This window comes from Stylophora pistillata, chromosome 1 (assembly GCF_964205215.1).
Source record: "Stylophora pistillata chromosome 1, jaStyPist1.2, whole genome shotgun sequence".
In the NCBI taxonomy this organism is placed as follows: Eukaryota; Metazoa; Cnidaria; class Anthozoa; order Scleractinia; family Pocilloporidae; genus Stylophora; species Stylophora pistillata.
Window position 1 is genome coordinate 8380476 of NC_142519.1, and position 17899 is coordinate 8398374.

Genomic DNA, 17899 nt, shown 5'->3' on the forward strand with positions numbered 1-17899 from the left:
TTGTCTTCCTACTTCTATTGCCCCACCTTTTCCTTAAAGGGATGAAATGCGTAAAAGTAAAAACATTTTTAAATTTCCGCTTGCTAAAGGAATTCTTTTTTATTTCTTACTTTCTTTTGTCTAAGATCACGCAGGTTCCTCCGTATCGCTAAAAAATCAATGACTTGGTAAAAGATCGGTTATCCGCTGACGTAGAGAGGCAAGGTAACTTGACTAACGGAACATCTTTATCAGATTGAAGAGAATATGATATGAGGACGAAAAGGACTCAAAACGTTGTTGGTAATTCCTCATTAATTTCGCTAGATTCAATTTGCTGTTCAGTCTATACCTTACCTCTCTTACAAGTAAATCTGTGACAATCACTACAATTAACATCGTTCCATTTGTATTGATGATCTCGAAGGAAACCAAGCGTGTGAACACAGTCCTCATCGCGGAAGTTGTTTGGCTGATGTTCTGCCCAGTAATGAAAGTCATATGGTGTTCCATCACTCCACACAAATGTCCCTTCAGAAGTTATATCAGAGAGTCCCAGCCAACAATGTTCCCCGTCGTGAAGACTTTGAACATAAACGTTTTCTTCTTGTGTGTGGATACTGGGAAGATTAGCTCCCAGGGTTGCGCATGTATTCTGGCTGTTGGTCCACGAATCACAGGAAGACACTTTTCTGTAGCAATATCCATTGAAATACGCCCATTCCTTCTCACAAATATTTATTCAGATCAAGGGAAAATGAATGGTTTGGAGTGAGAATTATTGCATTAATTATGATCGAGATCAGTCCAGTGTCCCAGAGCCTGATGTGCACAGTTATAACAACGGCTAAAATGGTTACATTTTAAAACTATGTACCTTTCTTAGCAGTCCTACGAAAATCAATGATCAACATGAGATGGCTGCATATTGGTTTCCGTGTATCACTGACAGCGGGAATCGTGATGGAAATATCTCTACACCTCTATCTAATGTGATCTCTGGCCATCAGCCGCAGTAAAAACATCAAGCCTTATTCGTTATTCTCCTGACACCCGCAAGTGAAAACTTTTCATCGACGCGGAGAGTGAAGAAAGTCGTACCACCTCCGACACCCGTGTCGTTGTTACTCTAGCAAGAGCTGGTGCTCGTTTAGCTTGTTTTTCTAGATTAGAACCCTAATAGATCGTATTTCTCGGTTAGGGTTAGGGTTAGGGCCTAAAATATGTTGGAAACATATTATATAGGCTAAAAAATGGTCTAACCTGACAGCACTGCATAAGACACTGTCAATGGATCAAAACGCTGGATGAACAGTTCCTTCACGCAAATGCGAAATCTAGAAGAGATGATAAACTTTAAAGAAACAAGACAAAATGTGAGAAAATTGTAGATGGAAAATTATTATTTTTTTAAAATCCTATTTATCAGAAGAAATAGATTATAAACAGTTTATGATCTCTTGTTAGAAGCTAAGGATATCAAAAACACCAACCATCGCACCATATCTTCATAAAGTTGTAGCTGTCGTTTATGCGTGCAGTGTACGTGTGTTCCGCCTTTATTTCACAGATCACTGAGAGAATTACATCTAACCCTTCATTAATAGGTCTAAGGTTATCAGCCTCTTCTGAAAATTCTATTGATCAAAATTTGTTCATAATTTCATTAGCTTATTTTCTTCCACGCTCGTTTCAAAAAGACGAACTGAACAAATGCCGTTTAAAATGACTGATCGATTTTCCTTAAAAGAGAATATGACAGCCCTGTGCATTACCTCAATCCAGCTCGCGATTCCGTTGCATTCTGCGGCTGAATTTCCGCCCTTGGCCGAATGTTTGGCTGTTACTAACACCGTTGGTGATTTTTTGTAGCTCCGCTTGAAATTCACATCCTAAGAATGAGACAAAAAGTATTATTAAAGGAACTTGTCTTTACAAAATTGTGTCGTTCCATCCGATCCAATATGTATGATCTTTATGATCAAAACAGCGATAATTAAAAGAGTTGTAAAAGCAATGAAAACATTTCAAAAGACTGAATATCCCCGAACCAAAACACAAAACAAAATGCAAACCGAACTCAAGAGTATGAAAAGTTGGCAGTTACTTAACCTTTCCTGTTACAAATCACTCAGTGTTTAACTCACCTTACAAAAGGCGAAGTTGTAAATCTCAGATGGTGAAAGGTTATTCTGAAAGTTTACATCACTGTGTTCTGAAAACAGCGGCCTATGAAGAGACTTGAACGCAAGCCAGTTCTAAACAACAAACGGATGCGCAAAGATGGATAACAATAAGGTAACGAAAGTGGCGGCAAGAATTCTGCATAATCCAATATTCACTCATATGTATCCCCATAATTTACCACGTGAACAGTTGTTTGATAAACGAAACAAAGGTGAAAACAATAATATTCCTTTGAGACAAAAATTAAATACATTTCCTGTCTTGATTTGATATTTTTTGGAATACTTCGAATAAGAAACTAAAAGTATGGGGCTATACCCAATTTCAGAGAAGCCCTCTTCAGGAAAAAACATTCCTCTGTGAAGTGCAACCACTACGACGGTGGCCCTTGTTTGATGCCTCATGTTTATTAATTCAACTATATTAGGTCTTCTTGATAATTGCTTCATGATCCCACCAAGAGGTCAAGTTTTTTCGGTAAACGTGTGCTTTGCATGTCTTAATCAACATAAATCTAGTGACCATAAAAATGATAATATTGTTTTCAATTACCACTGAAGTAAAACAACTGTGTCATTAGAGATGTTAGGCATGACGCTTATCGCAAACGGGAAACGTTAACTTCAGTAAAAGTAACTTCAGTAAAGTAACTTCTTGCACTTAAGAATATCGAGAACCGTTGGACAGTCCTAAAAAAATCTTTTACAATAACACTTCTCTGGATGAATGTGTTTTAGGAAACATAGAGAAAGTTCAATCAACTTGTTTTACAGGAGAGATTTTTGAAACTTTTTTTAAGTTTCAAAATTTAACATATATGTGGTTCTTACCTAGTTAAATATGCACATTTTACGTACCTTATTATACTATTCTACAAAAACAATACTTTACCCAGATAATGTTTTATCCTGTGATAATCGTTTGAAAATTATCTTTGAAACTTCTTGAAATCATCCTTCTTTAACAGTCACTGATCGATACGGCACAAAACTGCTTGATTTGTTAAAGTTTAGAAAAGAACGGATTAAAGCTCACGGTGCGTAATGGTTTTTCATTCTTTCCGGCAGCTTTAATATATTGTCAAGAGACATTTGTTTTACATCAAAAAAGAAATATGGAAGCTTCGCCTCGAAGCAGAAGATTGAGTAAAAAGTGCTTTCTTTTGTGTTGTTGTAAGGCATTAGTATGACGTTCATGAAAGTACCTTGAAAATTCCTCATTTCACGTTGGTAACGGTAGAAAGCAAACGGCAAACGCCAAAAATAGCGGGGAAATTGTCACGTGGTCATCACATGCCGTTTCCTGTTTACCGTGAACGTTATGCTTAACCTCTCTACTTGATTTGGCTCATCCTCGGTGTAAAAACCTGTGAAGCTCACGAATGACGTAAAAAATACAACAAAACATTATAAACAATAGCGGTCAGCAAAATAATACCTTGTGAAACAAAGAAAACCTCGTCAGGTTTTTACACCGAGGATGACCCCTTGATTTCGGTCCCTCTAAAGTAATGAATGATACGAACTGTATTCATTAGCTATAACTGCCTTCAAGTCCGGTTTCAACGTGCGCTTTAACTTTATTACATTACGGTCGATCGCGATTGAAACGTTGTATGATCATGGTCACGAAGGACGGAAAACTAAGAGTTGATCGCAGTAAAATAATCGACGTTGATCTCAAGGGCTCTGACACTCTAGTGCTGAATTTTACCGAGAAGCTTATACGAAATGAAATTAAACAAAGTACAATTATACGAAAAAATCTAACAGAATATAAATCAACGTGAGTTAAAGAATGAGAAAGACAATAAGAAAAATGCGCGTGCAAAACACAAAAAATGTAATTAGTAACGTAAATGGGAATGCCGTACGAACTCAGCATATAAACACTCACCACTGATATATCATCATGTACTCCTGCAAAGTTTTGCAGCTCTCGAAGACAAATCTTGAAGGAACTTGCAGTGGCATCTTCGATCCACAAACTCGTGGCATCGTGCTTTAGGTGTGATCTGTGGTGCTCAGCTGCTGCGAAAACCGTTGGTGGTTGAGAAAATTTTCCCTAAATTTAGAGGAGATAAGTCTTTCTGTCAAGATAGGATGCAACCAGGAGATAATAGAATTCAAGCCTTTTCCAGGTAAATCTTGAAAAGAAGAGTAAGAGTAAGTGAGCGTCAATAACCTTTCAGCATGCGTCCCTCCTTTTCCAAAGTATTTTTCGACAATTTAGAGAAAAGAAACCAACTGTGCGTACAAGCAGAGAGCTTTGATCGATTTGAAAGTCAAGTTTTTACTTTTTTTTCCATTTTTGCATTTTGAGAGAAATTACTACTGAAGCCTTAAAACAACCATACCTTAGGAAAGGTGACCGTCTGACAGCTAGTCCCCGTCCACCATCTTGAAAACCATTTCTCGCCTGTCACTCCCCCAGACGGAGCACCCTGATAAGCGACCCAATCAACTGTGGCAAAGCTATCCGAGGGGTAATCATTCCTACCAGCTCGAGTGACGCAGGCTGTGAACTGAGTGCTGTTGACGCTTTCAACCCAAGGCGTTGTGGCTTCATGTACCGTATTGGAGTCACTGTAGTTCACGTGATTAACGGTAAGTTGAATGTAAACTTTCTGGTCAGGGTAAAAGATGAATGGTTTAAACTTGATAACTTCACATTGGTCCTCTGCCCAGGAGGGAATGTTCCGAAATTGGTGTCTTCCTTTCTGAAGAGGAAAACCTAAAGAACGTAGTCACGTTAGAATGAGAAAGATGTAAAATTGAGCTCAACCGTTAGATAATTTTTTTTCAAGTAATAGCTTAGATCACTATCGTTATCTGTAGCTCTCTGGTAAAGCATCAAAATTTGCTGTCGATGCCTGTCAACCACATTAATTAGTAAGCTAGGCCTTGTACTAGAATTAAATTTGAAGTTCCCGGAAACACGTAAATGAATTAGACCTCAGAACAACCTCCGTGATTAGTAGCTGGATTAGTGTGGAAATAGATTGAGGAATGGCAGAAGAGGCAAATATTCAACTAAATAAAAGTAAGATTTCAATGAAAACTTACCTATACAGCTTCCAGGATGATACTTCGTATATTTTCCACGTGTTCTACATATCTCTTGCTTAAACAGGCACAAGTTGGTAAACGTGCGGCCGTTAGATGCACAGACCTGTTCTTCATATGATGGACAGCTGCTTTCACAAGCACAAGTAGATTGGTTTACAGACAAGGCGACACAATGGCTGTGATACTTGCAACTTACATTTGTACAGGGATCAAGATCTGTAAATAAATTGCTTGATGATCAAAGAAACAACGAGTCATAAGTCGCCTACAAGGCAACCAAAGAGTAAAATTCTTACAATATGAGAACAGCCAGAATATGAAAGTTAGAAAAGTTACTTAAAAGTAATCAAGTTTTCTATGAAAACTTTAGCTCTTCTTTGAAAATGGATAAAATATTCTTCTAGCTTTTAAATCCGCTACCCGGAGAGCTGTTCTAGTCTTTGGTAGGGCAGATGAACATTTCAGTCAAATTACATGTACTGGATATAAAGCAGCTCAAGCGTGCATAAGGTATAGGATGAAATGATCTCAGTCTGATCGTTATCTACAACTTATAAAACTGTTATCTAAAACTGTTATTGAGCAAGTATTGGGACAATTTTCTCGTGAAAATTTCTTCTTTAAGATAAATATAGAGGCAAGACCGATACAACGCGGATAAGTTTTAAAGCGGAGCACTATATTTCGGCTGGCCAAACCAGCCAGCTTCAGGTGCAGTTACCTGAAGAAGGCTGGTTTGGCCAGCCGAAATATAGTGCTCCGTTTTAAAACTTATCCACGTTGTATCGGTCTTGCCTCTATATTCATATTTGTTATTTTGGGCCGATTAGATCACTGCTGATCCAACGTACAAGAGTAGGATTATCGTCCACGGTTACTTGCTGAACATTCCCTCTCTAAGAGTTCAATAAGAGTTTTGTCTGTCACCAAACCCCCCGGGTTTTGCGAATGCTCGCTGACTAAGATACACTTCCCACCCCATGGATTTTATACTTAGTTCTTATTAACCGAGCGGGGAGGTCTGTATGGGAGAATCTTAACCGAGGTCGCCAGTGCAGACCGAACGCAGTGATGTCTGTACCAGCGACCCAGGTCAAGATTCTCCCATACAGACCGACCTAGCTCGGTTAATAAGATGTTTATTATATGGCTGTCTCTTAGATGCCAATTTTTATATTCTTTGTACCTTTTTTTTCTACACCGGTCTAGATGCCCGTCTAGATGGGAAATCTAGACCGCTTTCATTAATGATTTCAGCCAATCAAATTCGTGAATTCGGTAGTTGCCAGTCCTTGTGAGACACAGCCATATAATAATAGCTAGTTAATGCAATCATGATTAAATTGCAATTTTACCTCCGATAACTAAATAGCCTACATGAACTTTGCTTCTCTGACCATCATATCCAGAGCTATCCTTTATACACACTCGAAAGTGAGAGGTAGTCACTTCCTTAGAGACAGAGGACAAAAATGAAGTGTATAAATGGGGTCTTCAGACTTGAAATTGAATGAATAAATGAATTTGAATTTAACATTTATATAGCACAAATTAACATACAAGAAGATATGATCTAATGCGCTTTACAACACTGTGCGGGGGACTTCACGAGACTGCTAGTAGCAGTTTACAAACAATAAAGGCGAATCCAACAGATGCCCCCTTCCCCCAATTCCTGGTGTACAGGCCAGACCACATCACTGTAATCTCGTCCCCTGCTTAACCAAATTAACTAATAATAGATGCAGGAGACGGGACCTACAGTTTATTCGTCCTTATCTGAGAAGACTAGAATGTCTATCCATTTATTGATATTATAGAAAGGTAGCACATTCTTCTCAGTTATTTCAAGGCCTTGAGTGTTGGTCCGGCTGGGGCTCGAACCCTCACCTCCCGCACAACAGTCCGGCGCTCTAACCAATTGTGCTAACCGGGAGGCGGATATGTGGAGATAAATCCACGACAGCGGTCTTCTTTACCGAGATGTTGAAAAATTGCAGGATTGTGATCCTCTGTTATATGTTTTTCGCAGTTCAACAAACGATACAATTACAGTTGTTCAACTATTTAAAATTGTATGAGCTTTACGTGTCCTAGTTAGCCCATTTACTCAGTGAAAAGGAAGCTTCGCCAAAATCAAGTCAGAACGGTTACCAAATTAATTTAACTTCTTTACAATTTTGACATTCCTGGCCGGAATACTTCAAACTGAAAACGTTTTCGTGGTTGGTAGATATTTCATGATAAAAGCGTCTGAGTATTTTACCACCTTACCTCCAGCCAAGTGATTAAGGGACCTTTCACTGAGCAAGCACCTTCTGCATTGCTACCGTCACTGTTGATGACTGTAGTGAGAACCACAGGTGCAGAGTAGAATGGACTTGAAAAGATAACATTCTGAAAATTGGAAGTTGACAAACATTATGTATTTTCACCGAGCAAACACCGTCTGTATTGCTACCGCCACCATTAACGAATGTAATTCACAAACATTGATTCTTAAGATTGATCCACGTAAAAGCCATTTAGCGCTCACGTTCGACGTATCCCTAAGAATGGTAATGGTGAAGATCTTTCTTTTGGTTGACTGAAGGTAAATGCTAAATTGGGTCCAAAAAAATGTTGACTATCGCTTAAAGTGCTGATCTGTACCGGTTTGTGTTGTTGGAGGACTTATTTTGGAATCTGTCATAGGGGAACACGTTCTCTAACGTCATTACCCTGGGTAGTAAATTTATCATAATCTTGGCTGGAACTTTCAGCGTTAATCTTCAATAAAATTGCAATGAAAACGTTCCATGTATCCTACAATTGCGAGCCTAATTAATCACCGATGGTATTAAATAGTAATCAATTGGTATACTCGTGAAATTAGGAGGTACTTTTGCTTTCGTTTTGTCCAAAATTCTTATAATTTCCTGAGTCCTTAGGCAAGGGAAGTAAGAAGAATTTTCATAAAATCTCGTGTGTTATTATTTCCTAATTTTATAAGTAGCTAGAGTTTCACAAGCTGAGAGAGTTATTTCATATTTTTTTCTCTATGGGATTAGATGATCACTAATGGCATTAGCACATTTTAAAACGTATCGGATGATTTCGCCCCATTGGAGTCGGCTCCTGATATTTCCGGAAGAGATGCTATTAAGGCAATGGCAGTGTGCCATGTGGTAATAATTCTTGAGCGGTCATACCTTATAGAGGGCGTAACTGTCTTGTGTAGATGGCATCTCGTTTTTGGAAAATTTTACGGTTGAGGCCTCCTTTGCTTCCCAGGCTAGTGGGTAATGTTCGTAGGCCATCCAGTTCTGCAAGGAGAAAGAAAAAAATATTACCGATTTCATAACCATGTGGCAACTGTTTTATAATTGCTATGTTTAATATACCACTAAGAGTTTGTCGTGAAGGCCGTCAAATGTCTTCGATTCCTGTAAACAGACTTCAAAATGATTCGTGGAGATGTTTGCAGTCCAAACATTCATGGCGTCCTGTCCTTGGTTTGGAATTCCATGCTGTACAGTCACGTGAATATTTGGTATCGATAGAAACGGCTTATTGGAAGGAAAAACAATAAAAATAGATGAACGAACAAATATGAAGTAAACTAAAAGTAAATACTTCAAAGGTAATGATTGGAAAGAATGTTGACGAGAATACTTAAGGAACGAAGAACTTAGTACAAATTACAGAAAGAGGTAGTGAAGAAATGCCAGAAGAAAATAGAGATTAGTAGAAAAACGACAAAACAATCTTGAAAAGATTCATTGGTTTTCAAAAAAAAAGAGAAGTAAAAAATGGAGGACGAAAAGTTTTTTGAGATCACAAGACATAGAGACACCGAATTATGACCTTAGCGACTATTATGCTTTAATTATCCATATCTGAGTGAATTTAACCCAATTGCATTGTGATCCAGTTGTGAAAAGACTAAAAGTAGCTTGGCCATGGGATACTCCCAACTGTGATCCTTGGAATGCAAACCAATCGATCAAAGTGCTGTTACCTCCAAAGCTCTTGCCACCTTGTACGAGACAGACCTTGAATCCGCTCGTTGAAACATCTTCGATCCAAATAAAAGCTAAATCATGGACCTCAGATGACTTATTTCCATGGCTGATTGAAGCAAATACTCTAACAGGGGTTCCGTCGCCTGAGAATTTGCTGCTGAATGACACGTACTGACAAATTGGTCTCCACTTGTCACTGGATGTCAGCCTTACCCCTGTGAACGGCTAAATAATTGACAAAATGTAAGTGCTGTGCTGATGGGATAAAACATGCATCGGATCGGAGAAAGCTTGAGCGGATTCAGGAGCGAGCACTTGGGGCGGTGTACAAAACTAGATCAGCGTCCTATCAAGAACTGCTATGTCGCGCCAAACTACCGACGTTGTACAATCGGTGCCTACAAGACATTGCCACTTTGATGTTCAAAGTATAGCACAGTCTCGTACCCGAGAATATTTCTGACTTATTTAATATATAGAACACTCAGTATAATTTACGTAACAGTGACTTCGAACTGCCATGATTCGAAACCGTAAGATTTGGTAGGAATTCTTTAAAATATATGGGACCTCTCATCTGGTCGAAGTTACCAAGACACCTAAGAACGATAGAAACTCAAAATTCGTTCAAGAACATAAGAAAAGTCGACCTTTCAACTCTCGTTAAAATTTAAATCGTAACTAAATAACTTCATAATATTTTTAATTATCTACTGTAAATAACTATTATCTACATATGAAAATGTATTTGACTTTCAAATTTTTTAGTGTCCCCCATTAGCTTATAGCTAAAAACATAGACACTTAAATAAAGTTTTTCATTCATTTATTCATTCAATGGACAAAATTGCCACGGGCAAAGGAAAAGCCCGCGGCAAAAATGAAAAACCGGAAAATGTGCCGAAAAGCAAGAAAACGGTCGACAAACAGCTTTCAAAATTACGATTCGAGGCGATGGTTAAGTTTTATGTTATTTTTGGTTAAACGGCGACTTCTTCGTTCGATTTCTGGACAGAATGGTACTCTTTTTTCTGCTTTTGGCCTTTATTTTCTTGCTTTTTTTATTTTACCTGAGGACTTTTTTCCATCGGCAAAGAATTTTCCATAAGCAAAGGGAAAACGAGCCAAGATGAAAGGTTGCCGCGAAAATTCCCCCAGAGGATTCGCCTAGGTACGAGATTATGCGTTTTTCCAAACAACCCGGACGCTTGTGGAGATTTTAATCTATTTTTTGGAAACGTTAGGCAAAATTTTTGACTTCAATTTAGTCAAATAAAAGGAAAAACGATTTCTTTCAGCCTCTGAAGGTGGGAAACAATCCTAAGTACTGCGAGTTGACTTTGTTTTTCTGCGTCAGATAATCGACCGCCACTGAGACGTCGATTTCTTTAGGCATTTCCTGGGGAAAGCACGACCTCATATAAAAAATTAAAAAATTGAAACTCCCTTGAAGTCCATGTAGAATTCACAGCAGTTGCTGAATTGCAAGGAAATTACCTAAAGACTGTCACCAAAGTCACAACTTTACTTTCACGGATGTATAACTTTGATTACTAACTCTTCGTCAAGAGACTCCAACGAATGTGACGATTTCTCCTACGATTGTCCAAAGAACGCCTCTTGTATGAACAGTGAGGGTTCATACTCCTGTCGCTGGTAAATTTTTATGTTGCTTGTATTCAACCTGTCTTACCTTATAGATGTCAGGTCTACCATTATAGTCTCCCCAATTATTTGAGCTTAATTTTAGAGCGTGTCCAAAAGAGAGCCTTGAAAATGATATACGGTTATGATAATCATAATAGAGAAGTGCTTCAGATGGCAGAGCTGAAAACCCTAAGGGATCGGAGAGAAGACCTTTGCTTAAAATTCTTTAACAACATCGTCTCCAATCCCTTAGATTGTTTGTACCACTTACTGCCTTTCGATAACCGAGATCAACTTATGGAGTTGCAACGACGCAGACCATTTAGAGTCTCCTTTAAAACAAGAGATACTTTCATTCCAGCAAGCGCGAGACATTTTAACTAACATTTATTAAAATTGTATATGTAAATTAGTTCCCTTTTAGGTTTGATTTTATTGTATAGTTCTATTACATAATTTGTACACCTTTGCAACTCAGCTTCCAGCTGCTATTAAGGTATTCTTCTCAATAAACGTCTAAACGTCTATCTATCCTGCTGGATTTCGTCTGTATGGCAAAAATGGCTCAGGTTTGTCAAATTTTTAGACTTTCATTGAAGAAAAAAATAGTATGGTCTTAAATTGAAATTAACTTGTAAAACTGCTATACCGTGATTATCAACTGAAAGCAAGTTTGGTCCAAAATTATAAAAAAATACTAGTTCACTTTTGTAGCTTTGTGATAACAGTTTATTAATTATTTTGGCATTACTCATGCCGCCTCAGTTTAATTCTATTGAACATATCTTTCAAACGTTTCCTTGTGAATCTGGCATTTATTTTGAGTATTACTTTTAAAATGATCTTTTTATTAAAACAGATAGACGAATGCAGCTCAGGGTCTTTTTCTTGCTTTGCTAAGGCTAAAAGTGTGTCGATACTCCTGGTTCCTACTTCTGTAAATGTTCGGCAGGATACGTAGGAGATGGAAAGATAAAATGTAGTAAGAAATCATTTTGAACGGTCAAAACTCTCTTTCCATGTGGTACTAGCAGAATTAAAAAGTCACGACTCCCGAACTTTTGCTCTCTAGAAGGAAATTGAAAAGGGAGATAGGGGAGGAAGCGCAAAGTTATCGGGATTGTGGGAAAAACCCCAGTGTTTCACTGCCTTCTCATTCAGTGTGCTTCTCATGGAATACCAACAGAGGAGAAAAAGTCAAAACGGAACCGGTACCAATATGAGGAACAAAAAAAGGACCCTGTAGTGGAAGTAAAAAAACCTGAACGATCAGCGGTGAAGTGGCTATTAATTTCCAGGGTTGCAAACGGGTGTCGGCCGATAGAGATTCCTTATGAAAGTCACTTCAATATTTTACGTTTCTGCAGTGAGAGAAAATCGAGTTCTTTGCACCTTCATCATCAAGAAATATCACTCATAATTTATCTATTGCGTACGATGCGACACAGAATAGATTCATCGATCAAATGAAGAATGGATAGTCTTAATAATTACTTCAGTTGCATTTTCACTAAGCAGCTAACTACGCTGAGCAGTACAAATTTGGTAAAACAACTAGCGGTGTTTATGCAATTGACCCTGATGATTGAAGGCTCTTACACACCAAACCAACTGGATAGACAATGGAGTCCGTTCTTAACGTGGCCTTGCACCTCTGCTATACAGAATAGATTCATTGTAAAAATCAAGTAGAGAAAGTGCTGATACATGTAATTAGATTTCAAGGAAATGTTGGAATGACTTAGTTAGAATGTTAGATCTTCTAATCTTATACTCAACAGCTAAGCGGAACTGTGCTGAGCTCTACAAGTCCGGTCAAAGGGTCAGTGGTGTTTAAACAACCGACCCTGATGGTTCAGGTGCCATTGATGCATATTATGACTAAACAACAGCCGGTGAGGAATGGACAGTGTTTCAAAAGGGACAGGGCGGCTCGGTTGATTTCTACCACGGCTGAAACGACTACAAGAATGTGTTTGGTAATCTGCATGGTGAATTTTGGCTGGGACTAGACAAAATACACCGCCTCACAAAAATAAACAACAAGCTCCGAGTAGATCTCATGGAGACCTCAGGTAACACTGCTAACGCCGAGTACAACGTCTTTGCAGTTAGCAGTGAGGGGACTAAATTGAAGTACAAGGTTAGCCTTGGGATCCACTCAGGTAAGGAAAGAGTGCTCCATACCATTTGTTATTGATAGAAGACTGAGTACTTTGTCGTGGACCTCAAAATATGGCTTAAAATATGGTAGGGCATTTTTATCATCTCTTTATTAATATTAGTTTTGTTTATCAGGGGGGATATCCGTGATAAGAAAAATTGTGCCTGGCACGGCTGCAGTGAACCAAAAAGAAACGAATAACGACAATTAGACCAACGTAGCAAAAATACACCCCATTGCATCGTCAACCTATCAATAGACTTTCACTACTTTAAAAAAGGAGGTCTTTTTTTTTTTAATTTGCTCATTACATTCGTTACCCTTTTTTAAATTAAGTGAGTCCAGGTTAACTTGAGTCGATTAATCGTTGTTGAGAGAGCAAAATACGAGATTAGCTACCTAAGATAACAGGTACCTAACATGTGCAATTAATAGGCTTGAAGATAAGTGGAAAGATTCTAGTGGAAATATTCTTGCTATGGTATCAAAGACCAGATTTTGAATTGGTTAAGGGTTTTCCTTACGTCAAGGAAACAGCGTGTAGTGATTGAGGGACAGTCAAGCATCTGATTGGTTAAGTGTTACATCTGGAGTGCCGCAAGGGAGTATACTTGGGCCTTTGCTGTTCCTTGAGTACATCAACGACCTTCCTTACTCAGTAACCTGCAACTCAGATTTTTTTGCTGACGATACAGTCCTTCATCGCCACATAAGAAATAGACCGGATTGCGACCTACTTCAAGAGGATTTGTCATCTGCCTCAGAATGGTGGAGGAGTTGGCTTGTTACTCTTAAGACCGAGAAGGGTGAAGTCCTACACATTATGAGGAAGAAAGACCCAATAAGGTGTCAATATTCGTTGAATGACATCTTACTACCGAAAGTGGACCACTACAAATACCTGGGACGTTGGTTAGAGTCGGGCTTATCATGGGATCATCACATTAACTCAATTTGTGCTAAAGCTAACAGGGTGTTGGGCTTGATTAAAAGAACATTTAGTTATTCAAACAAGACTGGCATCAAGACAGTTTTCAAGGCGCTAGTGTTACCTATCCTCGAGTACGCTTGCCCAGTCTGGAACCCTTATCTGGTAAAGCACATTAAGGCAATCGAAGCAATTCAGAGAAAAGCGTCCCGACTACTATGTGGCCCTGACAAAGAATATCCTGAAAGACTTCTAGAGTTAATTGGGTCTCTTTAGAACTGAGAAGGAAATATATTAGCCTAGTTCAAATGTATAAGGTTATATTTGTAATATAGTTTGTAATATAGTCTATTTCTGACCATTTGCAGTCTGAGGCTGAAGTAAGGGTACAGTTTAAGGTTGAGAATAGACGTCAGCATATTTGGTTACTGTGATATCAACTGCCATCAGTATTTCGATATTATTGCAATAACTCGTACTAGAAGTAAGCATAAGTATAAAATAAGGCCGAAAGTTGCCCGTACAAATTATTTTAAATATTCATTCTTTCATAGATATATTAATGATTGCAACTCTTTGCCTTTGGATGTAATGCCATCTCCTAGCCTCCACTCTTTTAAAGTTTCACTGATTAAGTACCTATGCTCCTAATTTTCCTGTGATACTAGGCATAGTGTTTTTAATATAAGTTTATGCATTATTATTTTGGGAGGGTATGTCTTAGCATGGGAACTTGGTTTACCCCTACTACCATTCTGTTAACCATTTTTGTATTTTTGTTCGTTTATATATGTATTATTATTCTTTTATTTTTTTAGTATTTAGTTCATTTGTATCAGTTATGTATGGTTACGAACTGTGATTAAACATTAAACATTAGTTCGTGGTGAAAATATGTTTTGGTTCTCTCAAACAGCCTGTCTCGGCCAACTAAAGGATTTAGGATTTCTTCCTGCTCTGAAGCTAAAAAAAATTATTGATATTGACTAATCAATTAATTGATTAAGCCAAGTTTGCATTTCCCTGTGTAATGCAGTAATCATCTAACTATTTCAATACTTTTTCCCAAAAAAATATTGTTTTTTTCAGGCACTGCTGGCGATTCTCTTTCGTATCATCGTGGCACTCCCTTCACGACCATAGATTAGGACAAAGACAACGGGGGCATTAACGGTGCTGCGTAATACAAAGGAGCCTGGTGGTATGACAGCTGTTATCATTCCAATCTGAATGGACTGTATTACCATGGGGCGTACTCATCATCTTCTGTAGATGGGGTCACCTGGAATGGCTAGAGAGGATCTAACTACTCTGTCAAGAAGGGTGAGATGAAAATTGACCAGTTTCATTTTAGAACTTTCTATTTTGTTACAATTCGAACGTTTTTACTTTTTATTTTTAAAGGGAATACAAACAAACATGATTGGATATGGGGCCCGATGAGACCGCATATGCCTTATATTTCATTAACCCAAACCATTAAAACAGAAGTCTCAAAGCAATGAAAGCGTTTAAGATTCTGTGTTTTAAAACGCACAAAAACCACGAGAATGATTGTGTCACATATGTTGATATTGAATTCTTTTAGGGGGGTGAAGTCTTCTTCAAAAGCAATCGAACTAATAAGTACGTTTGTTAATGCGGCATCCATTTACGTTCCCCTCGTGCATTTTTCTTATTGTTTTTCGCATTCTTTCACACACGTTGATTTATAATCTGTTGGATTTTTTCGTATAATTTTGCTTTGTTTAATTTCATTTTGTATAGGCTCCTTGGTAAAATTCAGCACTAGAGTATCAAAGTCCTTAAGATCAACGTCGATGATTTTACTGCGATCTACTTTTAGTGTTAGTTTTCCGTCCTTCGTGTCCTCAAAATCATACAACTTTTGTTAGTGTTTTTCCTTGTACGATTGCTTTTCCTACGTTGTTTACGTTTCTATTCCTTCTATCTGTATTTTGCAATCGCTAGTGATTATTTTGTTCCTTTAGCAACCACGATCGATCGTAATGTAATTAAGTTAAAGCGGCGTTGAAACTGGACTTGAAGGCAGTTACAACGTTTATGAGAGCGAGAGTTCGTGATATTTGTAATTGTTAACGCAGAGAAATTATGAATTCTTCGTTTTTCCGTTTAATCAGCACCTGATTGAAGGACCGGTTATTATTCATCGCTTGGGTGGAGAGGGGGGGGTGGGTCGGAGGATTTTGGTTTTGCAAAGATATTCCCCACAAGGGGGAATATCTTTGAATATCTTTATTCCCCCACAACCCCACAAGGCTCTTTTTATTCCTATGATCCCCCTCATTGTCAGTTAATTAGCAGTCAATTTTCTATAGTTCACCCTTTGTAGTCTGTTGGTGACCCCATCGGTTCCCCCTGAAAGCCATAAGATCCCCTCCGAGAATGCATCCTCAACCACCCGCGGCCTCCTTCCCCATTCGTAAATAATGACTGGTCCCCAACTAAAATCTAACGATAATAACATGATAAATTTTAAGTTGGTGAATCGAAATGAATTCAGGTACAGGTAGCTCACAGAGAAAACAAATTCAAGTACTCTTTTAGTTGTCTAATATTCTTCGTAAGTATTTCGTGCTAGAAAATATGAACTTGATAAAATATAGTGACAATTAGAAAAGTTTAAGGGTTAATTTATATGTAGTTTAAGACAGTGTATTCCCGGGATTGGCAACTATTGCCTCAATAATAAACTAGCAAATCAAATTAACAACCCAGTCCCTAGAGTAAACTAGCACAGTCAAAAGTTTGTAAGAGTAGATCTCGCGGGTCGCCCAGAGGAGATAAGAGTTGAGTGGATGTAATGCATTTATTAATAAAGCAACAAGTACTAGATGAATGCAATAACATGGGCGAAATAACTGTATTACTGGTGAGTGATTGGACCAGGTTGCTAGATTGCTGATCATCGAAAGCAATCATGGGACAATAATTGTCTCTTGGCCTGAGCCACTAAATGAATCAATACACAACAACGAGGATTAAAACAGCTGCGGATAACCATTTCCAAACTAATATAGAAGATAACAGTTGTTGAGGGACAGTAAGACGATAAATTACGGGAAAACAACGCAGTTCAAATGGCCATTTTCCGAGTTCTCACAGCAATCTGTTAAGTGTTAGAATTAATTGCGAGACAGAGGCAATCATGATGTTGGCAAAGGAAAGCGAAAACCAGAACTCCTCGATTCATCCTAAAAAGTTGCAGCAATAAAGCAGAGAACACTAGCCCGGCGACTCTACCAAAGACCACGACAATTAGAGCTATTTAATAAGTGATTACAGACAGGTCAGGGTAATTTGTCAGATCCTTTAACTTTATACCCTTGGATTAACAACCTCTCTAACATTTAAGAGTATTTAGTTCGGGGTCTTCTTTCCTGACTCGTAACGAGCACTCTTTGTTATATTTCCTCTGTTTGAAAATTGTTAGCTTAGATAGTTCAAGAGTTTGCCTCACCGTTTCATGTTTTTTAAATGATTCGGGTACGAGATGTGTGCTACATATCCTCAAAATCGTTGAACTTTCCAGTCTTTGCTTTCTTGTCTGAGGAAACTAATTTTTTTTATACTCTACAGCAGAATTTAAAAATTACTTTTTTAATGGCGAAGGCTTTTACCGCTACAATTTATTCACAAATCGCACCATTCGATCCACGCTCCAGATAGCATCTTTTTCCAAATCAATAAGACAGTAATGCAAAACTTTCCTATTTGGACGCAAAAATTACAATAAATCGATCACATGTGTTTCATTTAATATTGATTTCATTATATTTGCCACTCAAAACTATCATTTAACGGTCATAACCATTTTCTTTATATCTATTTAGTTTTTTTTGTTAGTTCAGTTCGATTGCTAGACATGGTTCGAATAAATTAAACTTCTTCCGGTGAGAGT

General features: G+C 38.0%; 2 protein-coding genes across 2 annotated transcripts in view; one reads left to right on the forward strand and one right to left on the reverse strand.

The window, feature by feature from the left end:
* The window catches only part of LOC148741121 (uncharacterized), a 6770-nt gene extending 554 nt beyond the window's left edge, over positions 1-6216 (reverse strand). Inside the window, exons 1-8 of the mRNA XM_088724453.1 lie at positions 6212-6216; positions 5232-5464; positions 4523-4899; positions 4063-4230; positions 2127-2237; positions 1755-1871; positions 1243-1333; positions 337-717 (exon numbers count right to left, since the gene is read on the reverse strand). Coding sequence (XP_088580579.1) covers positions 337-717; positions 1243-1333; positions 1755-1871; positions 2127-2237; positions 4063-4230; positions 4523-4899; positions 5232-5464; positions 6212-6216 — 1483 coding nt within the window. The remainder of the gene's footprint in view (positions 1-336; positions 718-1242; positions 1334-1754; positions 1872-2126; positions 2238-4062; positions 4231-4522; positions 4900-5231; positions 5465-6211) is intronic.
* Positions 1-15911, forward strand: part of LOC111342345 (large ribosomal subunit protein mL41B) — a 40492-nt gene extending 24581 nt beyond the window's left edge. Inside the window, exon 8 of the mRNA XM_088756883.1 lies at positions 15067-15911. The gene's annotated coding sequence lies outside the window, so the exon portion shown is untranslated. The remainder of the gene's footprint in view (positions 1-15066) is intronic.
* The last annotated feature ends 1988 nt before the right edge of the window (positions 15912-17899 follow it).